Source organism: Trichogramma pretiosum, unplaced genomic scaffold (genome assembly GCF_000599845.2).
Source record: "Trichogramma pretiosum strain Unisexual culture from Peru unplaced genomic scaffold, Tpre_2.0 scaffold18, whole genome shotgun sequence".
NCBI lineage: Eukaryota > Metazoa > Arthropoda > Insecta > Hymenoptera > Trichogrammatidae > Trichogramma > Trichogramma pretiosum.
Window position 1 is genome coordinate 596,054 of NW_019641681.1, and position 22,976 is coordinate 619,029.

General features: G+C 46.1%; 1 protein-coding gene across 4 annotated transcripts in view; it reads right to left on the reverse strand.

The window, feature by feature from the left end:
• Nucleotides 1-22,976, reverse strand: part of LOC106652212 (nephrin) — a 163,235-nt gene that overhangs the window by 5,857 nt on the left and 134,402 nt on the right. For all 4 annotated transcript variants that reach the window (XM_023461019.1, XM_023461018.1, XM_023461016.1 and 1 more), the window contains 11 exons: nucleotides 12,438-12,643; nucleotides 12,214-12,324; nucleotides 10,622-10,822; nucleotides 6,128-6,282; nucleotides 5,573-5,717; nucleotides 5,337-5,467; nucleotides 4,382-4,541; nucleotides 3,956-4,255; nucleotides 2,529-2,828; nucleotides 561-815; nucleotides 290-462 (listed from right to left, as the gene is read on the reverse strand). In XM_023461019.1, the coding sequence (XP_023316787.1) occupies nucleotides 290-462; nucleotides 561-815; nucleotides 2,529-2,828; nucleotides 3,956-4,255; nucleotides 4,382-4,541; nucleotides 5,337-5,467; nucleotides 5,573-5,717; nucleotides 6,128-6,282; nucleotides 10,622-10,822; nucleotides 12,214-12,324; nucleotides 12,438-12,643 (2,137 nt within the window). The remainder of the gene's footprint in view (nucleotides 1-289; nucleotides 463-560; nucleotides 816-2,528; nucleotides 2,829-3,955; nucleotides 4,256-4,381; nucleotides 4,542-5,336; nucleotides 5,468-5,572; nucleotides 5,718-6,127; nucleotides 6,283-10,621; nucleotides 10,823-12,213; nucleotides 12,325-12,437; nucleotides 12,644-22,976) is intronic.

A 22,976-nucleotide genomic window follows, 5' to 3' on the forward strand; every position in this document is an offset into this window, starting at 1 on the left:
GGGGGGGGGGGGGGGGGGGGCAGCAGCAGCAGCAGCAGCAATCGCTTTGCTCTACATATACAGCTCACAGACACACAGACACACATGCTAGTGTGTGATGCAATCTCCGTTGCTGCTGCTGCCTGTTTTCGTTGTTGTTGTTGTTGTTGTTGCTGCTGCTGCTGCTGCCGTTGTGAGTACATAAGGGGATCGATCGTTAAAGCGCAAAGTTTGTACTGTACGCTGCTCGCTCACACACACACACACACATATGTATATATATATAGGAGAAGAGAGGAGCTAAACTTACCGGTAGAGTAGGATAATTGTTATAGTCATTGTGCGAATAGTTGGGCAGGTGATTGGCCACCAGCTGACTGGGCGGCGGCAAGGCCGTCGTCGTCGTCGACGTTAGGCTGTCCGGCGTCGGCTGCACCGCCAGCGGTGTGCCCGCCGTCGAACCTGTCAATTGATAATCCGAGTCTGCGAATCGCCCAATAATGACACACACGCAAGTCAAGATTAAAAATCTCAATTTTTCGTCTATGCAAAACTTATTTATTTTCTATTTCGGCCCTTACCTTTGTTAGTCGGCACGACGTCGGGATTACGATCATCCGGATCGTAGAGGTCCTCGGAGCTCGGCGCCGCCGATTTTTTTAAAGGTAAATCGCCTGGTCTCTGGTGGCCGCCGCCGCCTCTGCGATCGCTTCGTAGCTTCATGGCCAGCAGCACGGCCACTGTGCAGAACAGCAGCACTCCCAGGCAGCCAATCAGTATGCCCAGCAGCGGCGTAATTTCGAAAGGCACGGGGGTTCCTGTGAACAGTACGCGCACTGCGGTGCATCGTTTTATCAATATATGCATATAACGTCTATATCTATAAGATACACCGCGCACACAAATATATATATCGTAAATGAGTTATATGTTGGGAATGTACGCATAGCTCTACGCAGCATGGCATATGTATATATTGATGAAGGTATGCCTCGCTAAAGCGTATATTTACCCAGGCAGCAGTAGCGCGGTATGCACCGATGCACCGCCTGTATACCTATATATACATTGAAATATTCGATTGGTTAGTCACTGCACTGCGCTATACACGATGCAGTGCGTTCACATCTATATATAGGCACGTGTCTATATAACTATCAAGCTGATTAAGAGATATTTTAGGGACGCGAAATCTCTGCTCCATCGCTCTCTGCTCTGTCTCGGTTTTGCAAATGAAACCGATGCATAATAATATGCGCGTTACTCCGCAGCAGCGTAAAATTCCGACGTTTCCAGAGAGAGAGAGCACGAGTGTACATGTATCGCCCACGGATACGCGTACATCCGACGAGAGAGCTAATTAGATTTTTGCAACGCGATTAGATCGCAGCCAGTGATAGCGCGCATACGAGAGAGGATGTATTAAATATTTGCGTTGAATCGCGAAATTCCGAGTCTGTGATATTTTTCGTACGATCGTCGATATATCCGCACGCGGGCGCGTTCAACGTCTTTCGAGCTTTATTACCGTCTGGTGCGTGCATCGATATATTACTCGATTAATAGAGCCTTTATGCAAAACTGACGTTCTCCCTCTCTTATATATGCGTGTGTGTGTGTGTGTGTGTGTGTGTGTACGTATGCGCGCGAATACTTGATAAATAATCCTCCCGCGCGCACGCTTATACGAGCGCACAATGCCATGTATACAGAACGAGAGAGAGAGAGAGAGAGAGAGGCAATCTCTCGCACAGCTCGTTCGTTCTTCGATTTTCATTTTGTATATATACGTATACACAGCGGCAACCGGGCGCTCGGTGGTAATACGATCGCGCCGGCCAAGTTCATAAATCCCAGGCACGAGCATCGACAAATTTATTCGCGCTAAAAATTTATCTCGACGTATGTAGATTACGCCCTCGCTTATTCCGCCTTCGATATGCTTCTATCTCTATCTCTCTCCTCTCTCTTCTCCCTCTCTCTCTTTCGTTTCGTATCGATATACTCTCTGGGTTTTGTATGGTCGCGCTCGACCACACACATCTTCGCGTATACGTGCATAAGCTGCGAATATCGCGTCTTTAGTTCATTTAAAATTCTAGTTTAATAATTCGTCCGATTCACGAAGAGAGCTGCTGCCTTCGAGAGCGAAAAGAGCATACGTATACCAGGCGTGCATGTGAGTATACACAGGAGCAGCAGCCACTAGACTCGGACTAACAAATACACGGGGCAAAGGAGCCAGAGAGAGATAGAGTTCGCAAAAGACTCGTCGACTTAAATATTCCCTCTCTGCGAATTGACCCTTGCGCCTCTTATTTCCTGTTGACCTGTACGTTATACGAGTATATAATACATATGCACGCGAGACTCCTCGCTTTCTCGTGATGCATTTCTTTTTCACGACACAACCATGCTCTTCTCTGTCGTCGTACCGAACGACGGCGATGACGAAAAAGCTTATGCGTACATCGATGCATCCATAAAATATTCAAGAAAAAAATGAGGCAACAATTCAGTACAGCGATATAACAGCGTGTATAACTCACCAGTTTGTTTTTCAGCCACCTTGAGAGTGAAGCCCTCCAACAGGGTCGGCTCGCTGCGGCCCTTGGCGTTGACCGCGTACACCGACATACGCAATACTCGGCCGGGCTCGAGCTCGTGCACGTGAAACGTGGCCGAATCGCGCGAGCTCACGTTCGCCCGCAATTGACCGGTTAATTGATCGAAGACTTCCAATTGAAAGTGTTGAGTCTGACCGCCGTCGAAGCCGGCCGTGCACTCGACCGACAGAGATTGCGTTGTCTGATTCGTTAGCGTGCAATTGTACGGTGGCTCTGGTTTACCTGCAAAATAACATTACACGTTTTTGTTTATTTGTTGCTTTTTCGTTCTTGCGCTTCTTCCATTTCCTTTTTTACATCATCCTTCCAGCTCGTGATTGCACGTGTCTCCACCCACGAGGCTAGGGAATATCTCTCTCCGAGAGCACATAAAGAGGGTCGAAAAAAAAACAGAAGCAAAATTGACGCATACGTCTATACACACACATACACAGCTGGCGAGAGAGCACGTAAACGGAGATGCGCGCGCAAAAGTGTGTGCGTTGTTTTCTCGAGACGTTATACGCGACGACGAGCGCGAGAGAAGGCAAAAAGTGCTCGTTACGGGCGTCTCGACTATCTCTCCTCTCCCATTTGCGACGACGGAATCATTGTTAGGAGCAACGGATCGTTGTACGAGACGTTGACGCCATTGCTCGCGGGCATGCTAAGCATCTTCTCGCATATATATATATATATATATTATAGCACGCGCGCGCGAGCGACCGAGCGAGCGAGAGAAAGAAAAAGATATCCACGGATATTTTTTTATCATTCTCCGGAGAGGGAGATCGGCAAAAAAAAACTTATTTTACAAATATGTCTCGGTGGGGTTAAAAATTCTCATGGTAAATACGCGAGCCCGCGCGCGCACGCGGGCGTTCGAGTTAAAACTAGGAAAAATGCTACGTTTTTGCGTCGACGTATTTTTATTGTAAATATATAACTATACCCCGCCGTGTATGTGTATAGTTTGCGCAACTTGGCAAAATGTGTGTTATACGGTTTTTTCGAGTGGTGCAACTTTTTATTTTCCCAAACGCCTAGCTATTGCACATACTACAGCGGAACTGCATCAACTTTTTCACCCGCACGCGCTCCACTCTGCAGCAGCAGCAACGGCAGCAACAGCATCACGCGCGCGCGATACCCGCAAAGTTTTATCGATCGCGCGCGCGCGTACGGGCTTGAGAATATTTCGTTTTTTTTTTCAACGCTGTTGATACGATATGCACGCCTATACAGCATCACGTAGAGTAGTATACAAAAAACTTTTCTCGTTTGGAGCGCGTGCAACGAGACATATGCACTCGCGCGCGGCGGGGTATTATGCCACTAGACTATAGGTCACGCATGGGTACACTACTGACCGGCAGCGATAATGTGAAAGATGCAGGCGTTCTTCTGCTGTCCAGCGGTATTGCTGGCCCAGCAAAGCACCGTGCCGTAATCCGTTTCGCTGACCGGCTTGTAGGTGAGCACGCTCTGCGCCGAGATCGTGGAGTCGCTGTGACGGGCCGACGACACGTCGTTCATCTCCTCGGTATTGTTGAAGGCCCAGCGAAAGCTGTCGGGCGGCGGATAGGCCTCGACCTGGCAGAGCACCCGAGCCTCCTCGTGACGCGCCACTCCGTAGATGCGCTTCTGGTCCTGAACGCAGATTGGTTTGTCTGTAACAGCGCAACGGGGGCGAAAAGGCCAGTTATGTAACTACTCTGCTGCTATGTAGCGCACACGTAATATAGCCAGGAGAGCTATAATAATATGTGTGGGTGTGTGGGTGCTATGATACTCACACATGATTTTGAGCTCCACGATGTTGCTGTAGCCGTCGCCCTCGACGTTGCTGGCGATGCACGTGTAGTTACCCGCCTGGGAACGGTTAACTTTGCGAAGGGCCAGACTCGTTTGCTGAACTATCATGCCGAGTTTCGCGTTGTTCTGCAGCACTATGCCCTGCGAGGGTGAGATAGAGAGAGAGAGAGTCAGTGAGTGAGAGAATATAACATACAAACATATACAGCAGCAGCACGCACGCACACACAGAGAAGCGTAACGTTTCAAAGCGTACAGCAGCGCTTAAAGGTCGAGCTTAAAGCAGCGAGAAACTACTCTCCCGTTTTACTCTCGCGCTCTCTCGTGCATGTGCAGTGTGTATGTATGCGGATCAAAGCAAGACCGAAATTCCTCGCAGTGTGCAGTTCTCTTCTCTTTCTTTTTCTCAATTTCCGAAACGTCGACCGCAAGTTTCTTTCGCGACTCGCGAGTGCGCGCGCGCGTCTCGTGCTATGCTGTGCTGTGCAGCAACTGGCACAGAGAGAAAGAAAAAGAGAAAGAGAGAGAGAGAGAGAGAGAGAGAGAGAAGGTACACAGTGAAAAATTCGACAAAGGAACGCGTGATTCCTTCGTAAATTTCTCTCTGCCACGAGAGTGAGACAGAGAGAGGAAAAACTCGCTAGTTTTGGTAGGAAAATTTAAACAAGAAACGACGTGTGAGTGTGTGTGTGTATGAGAGAGAGAGAGAGAGAGAGAGAGAGAGCGTGGCTACGAGTTTGCTATATTTTTGTATGTATAAAGTAGAGAGAAAAATGTATTTATGCAAGCGTAGTTTTTAAAACGTGTACGAATTCGTGCAAGGAGGAATGTTTTAACCACGATTAAATATAGCCATAGGAAAAAAGAAGTTGTATTAAGTGAAAGAGAGAGAGAGAGAGAGTGAGAGTAGAAGAGAGCAAAAAAAAGGGAACTTACGTTGTGTTTCCAGACGACTTTGTAAGCGCTCGGGTTGGCGTCGACTTTGCAGTCGAAATAAACGTCGTCACCTTCCTCGATGTCGTCAGGATTCATGTTCGAGCCGAGACTCAGCGTCAGCGTTGGTACGTCTGTGGGGAGTAAACCGTTTTTTTCATACATAAGAATTCACAGCTTGGCTCTTTTTAATTATATGAAATGAATAAAATACGTGGTGCTTCTTGCGGCGAACTTACAAAACACATTGAGCTTCAACGTATCCTCCATAACGGCCGCTTTGACATTTGGATTTTCCGCCCGACACGTGATGGACGTGCCGTTGTCAGATTTGGTGGGGGTGAACGTTAAATTGGACGTCGTCATGTTGCCAGCGGATGAAACCTGCAAAGCAACGAGATCGCGCGAATGTAGTACAATATACGGCGAGAACGAGTAAAAACTTTTGCGTCGATACGTGAAAAAAAGAAAATTACGTTCGACAATAAGTAAGAAATCTTACATGACCACTTTCATAAATTTACATGAGTCGAGAGTTTTAGATCTTATTTTTCAAATTGCCATTACTCCATGTGGGTAATTGCAGTTTGGCGTGCTGTATCGCATGGCTCGAGTAATGGCTCGGAACACTTACACACACTTGGGTGTGTGTATACCGGGGTTCGCCACACCGAATGAGATGTAAATACTGATAGACGCAGCTTTGGCTTAACGAGACTCGCGCGAACGTTCGAATGAAAAACGTTCATGGGCATGTGCTGTTGTCGTAATAAATGTGAAAAAAGAATACTGACCTTTTGAGTGAAATTTTTCAGCGATTGACCCTCCATGTACCAGCTAAGATTGGCTGCCGGCCTCGAACCCACGGTGATGCATGTGATCTCGTACTGGCGACCAGCGCTCAGAGGTGCGTCTTCGCTCGTCAATATCGTCACGTTCAGCGGACTCACTGAATCGAGAACGGAAACAGAAAGAAAAATCGTATCGTGTTATTTCTCGCCCGTCAAGTTTTTGTATTCAAGACATGGTATTATTGCTTGCGCAGCTGTTGTTGTATGTACGCTATTTGTAGGATATTGTTTCGTTCGGTCTGACGAATCATGGGTATAAGCAGTGACGCCCGGGCAGTCACCATAACGTTTCGTCGAGCGCCGCCGTCCTTCGCCGCCTGACCTTAATGCGTTTCGAACGAGTACAAGTGGCAGGGGACAGAAATTCAGCTCGCGCGCACACCCCCGCAAAGACGACAAATCGTAACCGAACTTCCGCTTCAACACCGCCACGACCGTATGCCCCCAAACATAATGTTTAAAACTTTCTTGCGCTATGAGCCATTTTTTTTCGTTCGCTCTCTGCCATCGTGTCGGTATTAAATATACGAAAAATATGTATGGAGGGGCGCGTTTGACAATTAGCCTGAATGAACATTTTTGATCACTAGCTTATCGTTTAATGCATTGCAAAAACAATGAGTCAGATATGGGGTTGTAAAGCAAAAAAGAAAAAAGAGGAAGAAGAAGAGAGAAAAGAATCTGCCGCGCGCGCGCTCGGAGCTTCGCCAAACTGTGTGACGGCGAACTCGAGTTGCTACATGCGCACACGCCCTTGTGCATGTATAGTAAGGCTCGAGCATAGCGACTACATTCTCGAGGTCTGCCGGTGGGGTTCTCGTGTCTGAGTGGGCACTCGAGGCTTCAAAAGCACTGTGCCATACTACTCTCTTCGCTTTTTTTTTTTTACTTTTTCTCCTTCTTCTCCATTTTTTTTCTAACCGAAGGGTTGTCTTCTCGTTGTTAGAGTTTTTTTACCTTTCCCTTGCTCGCGCGCATGTAGTAGCCGTGATTTTTTTCCTGCTGCTGCTGTTGTTGCTGTTGCTGGTACTGCTTCTCTGCGACGTATAGAGAGAAGTTTTGAAAAGTTGTCTTATGGACAAAAAGCGAGAGCCGTACAGCAGATTGAATCTGTGATTTGCCTTAGAAAAGCGGCTGCGAGAAATATTGTTTGACGTAAATTTCGAGCCCTTGTCTTTCTGAATCTCCGTCCGGACTAATCAACGAGACTCCGTGCTGCATTTTACATAACTCGAAACTGCACTGCATAGGAGTTTCTTGCCTCTATCTCTTTTTCTTTCGAACAATTGCGTCTCTATATCCGTCATGTAGAATCCAAAACAATTTGAGAATTTCACTTCGGTCTTCGGCAAGAAGAAGCTCGTTTTGCATCTTCTCTCTCAACTTCTATATTTACAACTGCTGCTGCGCACTACTATATCAAACTTTGCTCGCAAGAGAGATTTTTTTTCCCTCCCTTCCCTCTGCAGTAATCGAAAACTGCTGTGTAACTGGAAAATTTTGCCGAGATTTTGCCGAGGATAATTATCGATGTTGCATGAGATCGAGGGGTAAGTTTGAAAAACAATTTAAACTTTCTTTCCCTTTCTTTCTTGCTCTCTCTCTCTTCAATTCTTCTACTTCTCTCTATCTCTCTCTAGGCTATCATGCAAAAGGCGCGCACGAGGTTAATAAGTAAATTATGATAAAATTCGGCCAGCAAATCCCAACTGCTCAAAGCACACACAAAGCGCTGCTCGGAGCGCGCACGAGGCACGAGAGCCTAGGATAGTAATAATGGCGTTAAATCAGACGCAGAAGAGGGCGAAGAAGACCCAAGAGTAGAGAGAGAGCGGAGAGAGTAAACCGTCACTGACTCCATTAGCAGTGGACTGCCCTCTAATTAGTCAGGCTCGATTAAGAAGGCGCGCACGAAGCGAGGCTCTCTCTACTCTCTTCCCCCTTCTACCTCTTCTCCGCAGAGCCACCGCCAGCGCCGTTGCAGTACCTATGTATATATATGTAACACGCACACACACACTTACATAGATAGCTCGCTGCTCTCTGTGCTCTATCCCACGAGAGGTCAATTCAATTCCCGGAATTCGCATCTACATCTATATATGTAGCACCATATATATATCGTATACCCTCCCTAATAATCTCCACATTCAGGAGGATCGCTTATTTTCTTTAACACGCAAAAAACGAAAAGGTCGCCCGGTCGATTGTGTGCGATCGCGCGCGCGTTCTCTACTACTCCCCGTTCTTTTGCGGTAACCGAAGCAGATTAAGAATACGAACGAGTCGTGTAGTTTTTGCTCGATTAAGTTTCCTCTGCTGCTGCGCGAGAGCTGCCAACGAAAAAGAGTCAGAGAAAAAACCCGAGTGTATTGAAATTTTTCATTGTGTGCCCAAGAAGAAAGAGAGAGAGAGAGGCGAGAGAGGAACGTTTTCGGAAATGAGTTTCACTAGGCGCTCGATAATTTAATGAAATCGTCGAAGGTACGAACAAATAAGGTGTGGGGGTGGAAGGGCGATTCGAAGCTGGAAAAAAAATGCTCGAGCTCACGAATCGAGAGTGCAAATTAAATCCTATCCAATCGATAAATAATAAGATGGAAATTGTAAGTTTCAAGGGTAGTTGAGCAAATAAAAGCAGTCAAAAAGGTACTGCTTTTTTTGCACCCTGGCCTGCTGTTTCTACTAAATCTCTCCCAGCTTCTCTCCCTCTTCTCCGAAAGCTAACGTCCATGAAGTAAAAGGAAATCGAGTGCTAAATAAAACTTTTAACTTTACTCTTTCGCTGTACTTTTTGTATAATCTCTCTTTTATATATATTCTTTCACTCTGCGTTTCGCTATATGCCCTTGCTGCTGCTAAAATTTTTTTTTTAACCTTTGAACCCTTTTTACACGCAGACCCACGCACGTAGTACACAGAGATATGTGCGTCTGAGCGTACGCAGTAGTAGCACCGGTCAGCTTTGGTACTTGGACACACAGGCGGCCCTTGCATACGCACAGACTCACACGTATACAGACACAGAGTCTCTATTTTTCTGCAGCAGCAGCCCGGAAAGCATCGATTACGTTTTCCACGTACGGGCGAAAAACTAGCGCAAGCTCCACTCTCGCTCTTGTGACTCTCGTTTCTCTGAGTTACCAATTCTTTTCTCTCACAGTTTGCTCTCAATTTGCGATCGATTTCTCTCTCGCCCTCCCACACACACACACACTCTCTCTCTCACTCTCTCTCTCTCTCACTCGCTCTTTCTCTTTCCTCTCGGCAGTCTTTTTCCATTCCGTTTCGGTCGGAGAAATTTCGTTCTTTGCTGCGCGCTCTCGTTCTCTCATTGCGCTAAATACAAGCCGGGCCGTATAGAGGATTCTTGTGCAGCTTTACGTGACATTAGAACACGTTTTTTTGCAGATCTATATTTCTTTAACTTTCTATGTTGCCTTTTTATTTTTTTCAACCCTCTCTTACTCTTACTCTCTCGTTGGAGTCTAATTTCCGAAAAGTTAGCATAAGGTTAAAGGTCGTTAACGACTTTGTCTTGAAAAGCCATTAAAACTAGATTTCATTGTCAATTGGTACGAGAGTGAGACGCAGCAATAGCAGCAGCATATAACTATCGGAGGCACAGGCGGAGTTATACGGTCAGTGAGAATCACGCGCGCGAGCTTGGGAAACTGTATGCGGTCGAGCAACGCGTCCAAACGTTTCAATTGTTCTTGTGGCTATCAGAGGTAGAGGAGCGAGCGAGCGAGAGAAATGGTTAGCGAAGCTTAATAGTTTTCTGTACTTACACAATACTACTAATATATAGACAGCTAGAAGTTATAACTTTCTCTGTACATGCGTACCACCCCCCTTAACGTCGAAGAGCGAGCATAAAAATTCGTTCCCTTTTATTATTTTTTTTTTTTTGTGCGCGACTTTTACAACATTTTTAGTTTTATTAAGTTTATGCATTCGTATTCCACTCTGTTACGAGATATTTGATACGTGAGTTTTGCTTTTCCAGCGCCAATCCCCCGCTTGCACATATTTTCTTTTTTATTTTTCGGAAAAAAGTGCGCGCACACTTTGGAAAATACCCGCACGCGCCCACCCGCGTACATATATATACGTGAGTGTGTTATCGACTCGCATTGATCGAGCTTGCGCCACAGCTGCCTCCCACGAGCGCGCGCTCACGGTTGTTGCGATTTAACGATAAGGAAAACATCGCTCGTAGAGTAAAACTTTTTTTTCTGTTCAAATGCCGCTGTTTATAGTTTTTTCGTTGTTGTTTTTTTTCTGAGCGTACACAAGTTGTCGTATATTGTAAAAAAAAAACAATTTCTAAGCTCAAAAACTCTAACAACAAACGATAACGAAAATGATATTGCTGATACGTATGAAAAAAAAAAAAAAAAAATCAGAGTAAAAACACAGGTATTTTGTACTTACGATACATATCTATAGCTACGGAGGCCGAGACAGGCTGGCTTATGTTGTTGTTGGACGCCTGACACGTGAATTTGGCATGCAAATCCGAGCGCGTGAGATTTCGCACGACCAGAGTGCTTCGCTTGACCAAATCGCCCCTCGCGACGGTGGCGTCGAGCAGCATTTCTCCTCGCCACCATCTTACGACCGGCTCGGGTCGACCTGCAAAAAAGAAAGTGAGAAAAACAATGGGTGAAAAACTTTTATTATAATGGAAATGACAGAATCGAAGAAGTCTCGATATTTTTTAATAAAAATTGGAAAGGAAATGTAATTCTTTCTACTTATTACTTTTAAGCTTAACCATAATTCAACTGAAAGAGGTGCTTTTCTCGGGGCATGTATACGTGTATGTGTATGTGTGCGAATAAAAAGCACAAGCTTCAACCTGACACACATCTCGCGTAGAAAGCCAGAGAGAGAGAGAGAGAGAGAGAGAGAGAGAGAGAGAGAGAGAGAGAGAGAGCAATATTAAAGTTTTCAAAAAGTAGTCGAGAAAGAAAGCAGATGAGAATTTTCCTTTTTTCTCAACTCATCCTCCTCGTTCTCGGCTACAGAAAAGTCAAGTGAAATATCATTCGAAAAGCCGCAGCAGCGAAAAGAATCTCTCTCTCGCCCCGCGCTTATGGTAGTAATTGAGTATTGAAAAAATACTTTTCAAACATGGAGCTCTCGCTAGCTCTTGTGCACGCGAGCAAAACGAGAGAATTCTGAGCTTGCAATTATTCTTCTTCGAACGGGAATGATAGAACAAAAAAAAGTGGGTTGAGGAGGAGGAGGAGGGAAGAAGAAGAAAAAGGATCAATTTTCCGTAGAAACTATTAGCGCTCGTTTTACGGTGTAAAAGTATGCTTTTTTGTTTGCATTTCCGTATGTTAATAATTTATACGGCTCTCTCGAGTGGTATACACGTACGAAACACAGCAGTACAACACGTACGCGTGTGTGCGCGCGCGCGCTTAGCATAGGTGGGCGCACGATGAACAGATTGGTCAGATGGGGGCAATGCGATGATGAGATAATGACAGTCACTGACCCGTGTGGCGTACGACATCGAACATGTCCACCTGGAGGGCTGTTAGACACAGTGCGCAAGGCAATGTGTGTATGTGCGCTATACGCTCATATATACGCACTGTATAGAATGCGGCGCGCGGCGCATTGATACTCGCGAACGTGTACGTAAGAGACCGTTGTATATAGTACTAAAGTACGCCCACCCGCGCGCAGTCGCCGAGAGTCAAGGGACTCTCGTTATTCGCGTTAATTCATAATTCATATAATGGACCTTGCGTGCGGATAATATACTCGGGCGTGTATGTGATATATACTTGCCGACCACTGCCGCACCGAGTGCTATTCTGGTGGTTGTCGTCGTCGTCGTCGTCGTCGTCGTCGTCGGAAAACAGCAAAATAAAAGCAAATCACCGACTGCTAGTAATGGAACGTGACTGAGGGGGTCGATATATCGATACATATACGTATGGCTTAACTCGGTATGTGTATGTGTTTGTGTATGTGTATACGTGTATACGACTGAAGTATTCATTTACCTCCGGATACTGAACAGCTGAGCTTCATGTCTCCACCCTCGACGTAAGGTCCCGCCAAAGTGCCCACGGTTTTTCCTTGCTCGTTTATGATGTTTGGCCTTGCAGGTGGTACTGAAAGTAGAAATGGGGTGTGAGATAAACAGCGGATTAGTGGAATCGTGACACACACACACACACAAGTTGTCGTAATTCGGGGATTAGGTATATTCATCTGTAATACTCACTTATTATGTCGAGTTTGACGCGGGAATTACGAGTTGGACTCTTCAGAAAGTCGACCCTGCAGCGATACTCGCCTTCGTCGTCCTCCTGCACGTGATTGATGTTCAGCGTCGCCGGATACTTTCTCGTCTGGAAGTAAGCCCTCTGATTCAGATACTCAACCATCCATTGATTTGGCTTCTCCGAATGTTTGCCCCTGATGTCATAGCTGAAACACAACAAGAATTGATCGTTATGAGGATTTTTTGTTCTACCTCAGATTTATGCAATATTTATGACGTTCAAAAAGAGCAATTCGTTATTCATAAATTAACTTCGCCTCTCACGCACAGCTACGTCGTGTATAGTTTCCAGCGATGCCGAATTTCGACCGGATTTTCACAGAGCTAGAGAGAGGAAGCTTTACTCCCCCGCCATGTACAGGCTACGTGTCGATGCGCGTTACGCCGAAACCGCATCGGTGACGACAGCAGCAGCAGCAGCAGCAGCGACGCGAGAACTCGAGTGCAGCGCGCAGTCTATTTTTTACGTGGTTTTCGTCGATACATGCGTATGCTGCTCATATCCGAGAGAGAGAGAGAGAGATTGTGCGTCGCATTATACGCATCAAAAGTATAATCGAGCTGGATTTAGCGGTTTCCAACGGCAAGGGTAGCAGCTTGCGAATATATAATTAATCACGACGACATCGACATTTTCTAACTCTCGTTATAATTATAACTATAATAATCGTGATATAGTTATTGAATTTTGTTCTGATAATCTGCATTCACAATACGGTAATTGTCTCTATCGCTTTTGCATCGATATACGTGTTCTGTATTTAGAGGTTGTGTTAATTCACAATTGCATACCACGAGCTTTTTTCTCGCTTTTTTCATTACTCGCTGATTCATTGCAGGGTTGGTTTATGTACATTTGTAATTCATAAAACATCACCTCGATTTCCAAACAAATCTATTGCTTTTATCTACCGGTAAAAATAATAATAATAAGTACGATAATAATAATAATTTTTATGCTTCATTGTCGATGCTTCATACAATACGGTAAAACTTCATTTTAACAAATGAGTCGTACGCAGGTACACACACGTCTACCGTGCTGCGAGAAGGTGAGGGGGTGCGGAGGGCCGTTGGCAAACAAGGGACAAATCATGAATATTACAAAGCACGACCATCGGTCCGCTTGTGTAATATTATGTATATTTTGAATTGAATTAAAGTTAAAATTCGCGAGTATTATATTATGAGCGCGCGAGAATATGTGCGTTTGTGTGTGTGTCCACCATTCGTTCGTTCGGTCACGCGCATTATTATGCACAAAGTTGAATGTACCTTTCGCGCGGCGCGAGAACTGATGGGAAGGCTCTGTACGCGCACGTATACACACACGTACATATAGATGACACGTATGCAACAATATGAGAATGCTATGCATGTAAATCAAACCTAGCCAATGAAAGCTCGAGCTCGCGAGTCGCGAAAGAAGAAAAGAATCCGTATTATTGCGCTGTGCGTTTCTATACATACGTTGCGGAATAGAACGAAACCCTAGAAAATATTTATATAGCGTACATGTATATATAGCGACAATTTTTTCGAGCTTTTTTTCTCATTTTGTAGTTTCTCCGTGTTTTTTGCTATGTACATGTATACAACATGTTTTTATGTGTGCAAGTTTTAAACGAAAAACGACTGGTTAGATTTTATCGACTTCCGAGATCGGCTCGAGCTTCTCTACTTCGCGCGAGTATAAAGGCCGTATAGAGAACACGTGGAAATAGAGGAGCCGAGCGAGCGAGCAAGAGAGAGGGAGTAATTCATTAAAGTCAGAAGCTTGCCTATGTCAAGATCATCCTCTTGGCTAGCTCATACAATCTATAATCTCTAGCGCACCGGAGGGGTAAAGTGTGATTTTCAATTAACTTGTCTCTTAGCCGCAAGTTTCATCTTATCCCTTTTGGGAATAAACGCTATACGTATATAGATTTACACACACACACACACACACACACACTTGCAACGTGTTATGACACGAATAGTATACAAATACTAAATATCTTCTCCTTCGGAGACCCGGTGGAATATCGATATGTTATAACTTGGTCTCGTGAAAGGGCAAAAATAATATTCGCGACATTTACACTCCGCGCGCTGCGGATCGGCTGCGCTGCGTTTCAGCTCGACGTATTACAAGCGCACAGGAGCTTTATTATATATATATAGGTATATATATAATACCGAGACGTAACGCGATATACGGCAATCGAACACGTCTATATGTATACAGCACGACTACCGAGCAACTACTGCTCGGCGACACATATATATTGTGCTCTCTCGCTAGCTCGCTCGCCTAGCTCATTTCGTAACCCCCGCTTGTCGATTTGCATATTCATTAAACGGTAACGCACACAGACTGAGAGCCTCTCTCCCTCTCACCTTCGCTATCTAGATATCCGCGTGTGTAGTGTACGTGTGTGTGTTTATATGTGGGTGACATGGTTCAGTAGCAACTGAACTAGCTGCAGCTATATGCATACGTAGGTACGTGTGCGGCTGCGATGACTCGAATGGGATAAGAGAATTTAGTTTCCCAGGTAGTATCTACGTGTGCGGGGAGATATAGCATATACACAAAAGATCTCCAGACAAGTTTGTATTCAATGTCTATGTATGCTACACGCGCGCGAATGTGTCTCTGTCTGTGTGTACGTAAGGGTTGAAGCTAGGGCAAGGTGGGTCGAGAAAGGAGGAGGAGGAGGAGGAGGTCTGAATGCACGATAAGAGGCGTGGGTTATGTGTAGATGTGCGCCAGATCAAATTTGAGCTAAGAAACGCCTGCTACTAACGACCCGAAATTCAAGACGGATTTGCATTTCGCCACTTGCAGTTTGCTTCTTTTACCATATCGTCTACATACGTACTGTATACCCTCGTACACTCTATTAAAGCTTCATGCATATACCTACGTATAATGCATAATACATAATCCGATACAGTCCGCGCAGAGGTCGTGTGAGGAGAATGGACGACAATTGTTAGCTTTCACGAGGAACGACCAAAAAAGCTTGGACAATTTCTTTTGCGTGTAGCATCGCGCGTCCTCGACACGCCCTTTTAACACAAGGGATTTCGCAGACATTATACGTCGTGCTACGTAAGAAGGAAGCGCTGCTACACGCGCGTGTTGTCGCTCCACGCTCATTTGACGGCATTTCATTCCCCTCTATTGAGCCGAGCGCGTTGCCATTGCTACTGCTAAAACTATATATATGCATGTGTGGGGATGTGTTACTGCTGCTGCTGCTGCTGCTGCTGCTGCTGCGCGAGAATAATCTAGCGACAAAACGCGTTAATTGGCCAATACAACATTATGTATATAGGTACACGTATAACAGCGCGAAGCAAGCAGCACTTAGTAAGAAATGGAGAGAGAGAGAGAGAGAGAGAGAGAGAGAGAGAGAAAGGGAATACTTTGACTGCGACTAGAGCTTCAAGTGCTACAAGCGCTCGAATACATCGGGGCGCGAGGCGCATAATAGCACGGTATACACACACACATATGAGTACGTGTAGATATGTATGTGCGTGTAGCTTTATAAGCGTCAACGATTCTCTACATTCCAGCTTTCTCTCTAGCTCCTTATGAGTGTGTATACGTGCGTCCTATACCTGCAAATGTACGTATACAGAGCTTGCAGACACATACACACACTGGCGCAGAGGCCTGTACAATAATATATATAAGCAACACATCGCGCGCACGTACGTACACCGCGTATGTATGTAGGTATAATATAGAAGCGAGCTGTGAGCGAGATAAAGCCTCCTCAAGGGTTTACCGACCTCCTCCTCCTCTCTCTCTCCCTCTCTGGCTCTTTGTACGTCTAGTTGAAGCAGCGGTGCTTGCAATTAATTCGTCGTCGTCGCTGCTACCGCTGCCTACGTCTAGACGTATACGTATAGTTGCGCCACTGCAGCCGTTTCTACGATATTCAACTCTATATGTGCTGTGCTGTGCGGCGCACTGTACAATGTAGTCGTCGACTACTACTGCTACTGCTACTACTACGCGCGTACTACGCAAAGTGCACTACAACTGTGCGCACGAGCCGGTATTTATATGTATATATATAAATGCTGCACGCGAGTATACAGAGAACCACGAGGGTGCTGGCCCGTGGACGAGGTTTTAAGCCCCGTTGGGACTCGGGAAATAGAGGAAGAGAGGGAGAGAAAGAGAGAGAGAGAGAGAGAGAGATGAGCTTGCATTATGAAATTAATGAAAATGGAGGATTTAAGATGATAGCACTCGAGTGTATGCATGGCACTTCAAACGCTGCCATTATTTTCCAAGTTTCATCCATTTTTTTCTCTTTCTCTCTCTCTCTATCTTAAATTTTATCATACCCTCACCACCGATCTACGTAAACTGTTAAGTAATCATTGCTTCTTCGCTTCTTCAAGGGGGGCTAAATAACTGTAATTCATTTGTAAATACATGCGCTACAATGTCTTGGAATATACAACACAGAATCGACGTAATACTTGAGCTGCAGTTATAAGACTAAGCAATACTTAAGTCGTCGTGAATCCTAATGTATACCTTATAGTATGCGAGCCCTCGATTATTATGCCTCACAGCGATTGACACTTTGTCCTGCTGGGTGCCTATTATATTAAAAATAAAACACGTACACTCGTCGCGAGCAATCCCTTACGATTCTTCGTCGCAATAATATTCGCGTGATAAACACAGAGGTATTAAAGCTTCGTTCGCTCGTACATACGATCGTCATTTATTATATATACTTTCTCTCGTGGCGTTGCTGCTATATATCTGCTCGCTCTCCAAAATTCACTCGATATTCCCCTGTACATTACGAGGAATAGTACAATGCAGCGTTGCACACTGCATCGTGTATTGTATATATCTCGGTATATACGAATGTATACCTATACGCGCATGGATTGTACTCTTGACCTTATAAATGCCTGCCTGAGAGAGGTGTGCTAGCGTACATACGCGTTACAGCGTATACCTATAGCCGATACATAGAATATCGCAACGAATTCTCGAAAGAGAATCGACAAATATTTGTTGCTCTGATTCGTTAGAAGAGCCCTCAATAGATAGATGTAATACTCGTGAAAAGGGGGGGGGGGGAGAATTATAATTCACGTTTCTGCAGCCTGCGCGGGGGCGCGGTGGCAGGTATAGTATAAGTATAACCAAACAAACTAGCGCGACAAACGAGTGAATAAAAAGCAGGCCAGCAACAGCGCAGCGTCAGTAACGGTGCAACGCAGCAGCAGCGTCATTACTATACCAGAGGCGCTTACTCTACCTGAGCGAGCGAATGAAATGCAGCGGGCATGAAAATTTCCATATAATCCGGCGTAGCGGCACACACACACACACATACACATACATACACACCAGCTAGCGAGCTGTACACCGTCGTCTCTGTATAAATAAGGAATAATTTTCCATCAGACGGTGTATAAATAACTAAGGTGCGCAGTAAAGTCTCTTTCTCTCTCTCTCTCTCTCTTGCTCGCTCTCACTTGGGCGATCGATTCGGCAAGAGAACAGCAGCAGCAGCGCAGGGTGGCAGTGATTAAGAATTCCTATGAAGAAACTGGAGAGGGAGGGGAATATAAGAGAGAGAGAGAGAGAGAGAAACTTAAGCTCGTAAATACGAAAAGGTCGTCTCTTGCAATTAGCGCAAAACGTCGCACACTCGCTCGCGCGCCCAGTACATTATACAGCTCACCTTCTCTCTCTCTCTCTCTCTATCCTACTCACTCCTTATATTGCCAAGGCAGTAGCGCCAGGGCACATTGCATTTATATACGCGCATACAAAGCTATTACCTCGTTGCTGTGCGGTTCACCGCACCCCCTGCTGCCACCACCGCTGCTACTGCTGCTGCTGCAACTGCTCGTGCACTTAATAATCGCGAAATTTATCGGGCGCGCCAGTTTTTGATTGCGAGTAGCGCTCAGTAGTATTGCAGTGCAGTGCCGGAGTAACATAGCCCTGCAGAGCAGCGGCAGCAGCAGCAGCAGCTCCGCGCGCTTTCGTAATGAATGGCCTTAACCGAAAACCGATAAACGTCGCCTTAACTCATACACCGCCCGACATTATACGCCTTTATTTACGGGCAGCGGAGCCACTGCTACCGCCACCCACCTACTGTACCTGCGCGTACCACTGTTGTAGGCCTACTACTAACGGGCGCGCTGTACGTGGCATAACTCGAGCTTTCGACTGCTGCTTTTTCTCTTACCAACTGGCTCTTACACAAATGTATGTAATACGTGAGCGCGTAACGTACGCCGTTTGCTGCATAACAAGTAGAATAATCGTGTTAAAGTTCGTTATGGAGTGATACTGTAGTAGTTATTTGTTTTTTTTTCTCTCTCATTCATTCTCTTCGAGCACGTGCTGCTACTGCTAGCCCACTGCTTGTATCGAAGAATTCTAAACGATCAATTTTCGGCCTTTATGCTCCCCTCTTGCTCGGTCTCTCGTAATTCGAGCTTTTCTCCGCCAAATATGAACGACGATGCTTGAAAGCTTCGCTGACTGTACTATACCGTGGCTTCGGTGTACTGTGTTTCATCCATTAATCAGCAGCTCGCCTTCGCTCGCCCCCTCCCACCCCCATCCCCATCCCCATCCCCATCTGGACACGCGCACGATCGAGCGTACACGATGGAAATTTTAAATACTGACACGCGCGCGCGCGCGCGCGTGATGAAAACGATTCGTCACGCCCCGAGGCAAATATTGACATCCACAAGCGCAGCACAAAACTCTATAACACCGCTGCCAAGCTTGCGCGCTGTGCGCGGTGCAGTGGAGCCGACTACTTATTACTATTTGCGGGAAAAGTATATATATACGAGAGAGACTTGGGGCGTACATTTATAGAATCTCAAATTTGCCGCAGCCTCACTCTCTGGCGCTATTTCGATTCGGCAACTGTTATTACCAAGTGGTAGCAAGAGAGAGAGGGAGAGGAAGATCGAGGGGGTAGGTAGGCTGCAATTGAACAAGTTTCATTATCCGTGAAAAGTTTGTCCGCGCCATGCGCTCTCTCTGTGCGCTCGTGGTACAGAAGGCCATCATCAACAACAGTGCTACTGCTGCTACTGTTTTGCGCAAGCTGCCATTCTCTCTCCCTCTCTCTCTTTGGCTTTTTCTCCAAATCTCGGCTCTCACCAAAAGTATACAACACTCGAGCACGTAAAATTCAAGGGCCACGTGGGTATCTTACCCCGAGCTTTGATTTTTTTTTCTTCTCTATTGCTCTCTCTCTCTCTCTCTCTCTCTCTCTCTCTCTCTCTGTCTTCTTCGCGCGCGAGATTTCTTTTCTTTCCTTCCACACTTTCTTTTCTTTTTCTTTGTTTTCTACTACGTTTCTTTTTTTACTTTTCTCGTCCGCCTGCCTGCGCGCACGCGTCGAGTCTTATTTTCGAAAAAGCTCGTGGTGCTTTGTACATTTTCTCTTTCTCACGTCGGCATTACCACTACTGCACGTAATAAAAGCGTCCCTGGCTCGGCTGCGCGCCGTGATTACACAGTGTGTAAGCTCGTCTATGTCTATGTGTATGTGTACGTGCTAGTATGTCTATGTATTTCTTTGGGGGTCTAGGAACTCTTGTACACCCGAAACAATAATTACCCGAGTCGTTAAAGTTGGCACCTCGTTTAAGCAGTAAACGCTTATCATACTACGACAACAGCGACGACGACGACGAGAAAGACGTGAAATACAGCCCCGAGTGCGTACGGAACGCACAAGTATGTACACAAGTGTGCAGACACACGAGATGACGACGACGACGAGTTTTCGTGTATCGCAGTTGTCATCGCGTGGAATTCTTGCGCTTTTATGAAGGGCAAAATGATATAAGTACGCGCCAGCAGGGCTCGAGCGTTATTTTATTTTTTTATTGGATACTTGGAATATAGTGACTCGGTGTGATCGCTACACGGCAATGTAATAATCGTAATTCTCACTCATACACACGTGCGTGCGCGGCGGCGGCGGCGGCAGCGTGCGTATAATTTTTTATTTTTTATCGCTACAACGCTTATTTATATCGACGTAAAACTACATTAAAACGCGCACGTAACGACTTGCAATTTTCATCCCCTTCTTTTTCTTCTGCTTCTTCTTCTTATTTTTTATTTTATTTTATTATGTCGCTACTGCACATCCATTCCAAGCAGGTAATAATACTCATATATACTTTTACAACTATATTTTCGCGAGTTCAAATGCGATCAATCGGTATACGCTTTTCTATACGTACGATCGTGACTTTTTGGCCGTGTCTGCTAGGGCTCCGTGCGCTAGAGACAGTCAAAAGTCGGCCATCGGTCGAGAGCCATTAGACTGATTAGCGGGTCACTGCCTATAGGTTCCCGAAGCCAAAGGGTAAAGGGGTGGGTGGGCGCGCGAGGAGGTTCCCGATAGAAAATGACAGTGCTCGGCGCAGCAGCTAGCTCTTTCTCTTGCGCGCACTGCACGGCAACTCGGTCAAACTCTTCCGGGTCCTTTAATTACAATCGGCGCGTACACGTTCGAATCGATGGGTGAGGGCTGGGGCGCGCGCGCGCGCACGTACACGCACACTCACGTACATACATACATACCTATATCAGCTGGAAACGTACTGCAGTAAAAAAGAGAGAGAGCTGAATTGCTCACAAAGAACGATCATCCCGAAAAACTTGAAAAGGGGAGCGATGGGTATCGACGCGAGAGCGGAAACGACTATAGAAGAGAGCTGAATTTTATTATTTTCGCGGCGCAGCCCCAATCCCGCACCGCGCCGCGCCGAGTCAATAATCAGAGCTCGTCGCTGCATATCCGGAACAAGCTCATCAGTAGGTGGATCGTGCAATCTCGAGCTTTATCATAACCACCGCTTCCAATTAACAATCAAGCTCCCGCTGCCGCTGCTGCTACTGCTGCTACGTGTGTACAATCTCTCGCTCTCGCCTCAAAATTCATCTTGGCATTGAAGCCACACACACACACACGTACACGTGCAAATGCATACACAGTATAAATAGTCTCTTAAACGATGGGTTAACCCCATATAAGACTTGAGCTGCTCTATTTCTCCCAGCGCGCCAAGCAAGCGAGCAAGCAGCAGCAGCAGCAGCGGTGGTGGCGCGGGAGCAGTGCCCGGTAAGAAACGATAATTCTCAGTGACGTAGCTTTTGCTCCTTGCTTGCTAGCTCATGCCGCTATATTCCGAGACAAGCCATCGTAATTTCCAAGCGTCGCCTAAGGTGTTGGTTAAACTGCGCGTCGTCGTCGTCGTAGTCGGCGGCGGCGACCGGCGACCGAATCCAATTCCGCGCGCGAAAGCTAGAGCTGGCGGCGTAGTTAGCCTGTACTATGGAAGGTGAGGGAGTAAGAGCGAGAGCTTGCACGAGAGAGGTACGACGAGACGAGCGAGAGCAAGAGAGAGAGAGATGGCTTTAATGCTCCGTGTACACAAGCCAGCGAGAGTAACGTTAACAACGCGGCGACGGCGCCAGGGCTCGTGTAGCATAGCTAAAGCTATACCGCGCGCGCGCGCACCAAGACGTCACACCGAGCGAGCGACGAATGAATCGAGAGCGCACAGAAGAGAGAGAATAAGCATGCATTCGTGTGTGTGCGCGCGAACGTGCATACATATACGCGTGAAAGTAATAAGCGTACGACGGAAGGTGACGCATACATAGACACGTGCAAAATACCAGCGGCACCGGAGCAGTAGCAGCAGAGCTACGTAAGGCAAGTTTCGAGGTATTTACAAAAGGATACCTACGTACGCTACTATATATAGTACGTTTGGCTTCCAGGCAAATTGAATTAGTACGTTTGCATAGAGGGTAAGGCTGCTGCCGCCGCCGTCGCGTCACGGGGTTAGAAATCGCGAAAGTTTGACGCGTAGCGTATATATCTAAGCTTTTCCTCTATGTGTGCGCGCGCGTGTGTGTGTTTATTGTACCAAGTTGCGCTGACGCAAGGTAAATGATAATCAAGACTTTGCCGAGCTCGAGAGCTTGGAATGGTTTTAAAAATAATGTTTCGATTACGATTTTCTGCAAATGCGCATCATCATTAGGCACCGTGCATAATTTTATCTAATGAAAGGTTTCGCGAATTCCACAGCGATGACTGTATCTAGACACACACCGTATCGGATTGATACAAATGAAAAATAACTCCGACAGGTTTAATAGTATATTTCTCAACGGGTGCACATATGGTTTTTTAGCAAAACGAGGGATTATAGCACGAGCCGAAGGCGAGTGCTGTAACGAGTTTTGTTAAAAAACCATATCTGCACCAGTTTGAGATACTATTTTTTCCTACGAGAGCCTAAAATTAGCGGCAAAGTTGCGTATTTTAGGTTAGAGTGGGGAAAAAAACTTTTCTTTATCTCTCTCTGCGTCTCGCACTCGGTCTCTCGGTAAGGTGTGTAACGCGTACACACACGGTGGGAGCGTGCGTATGT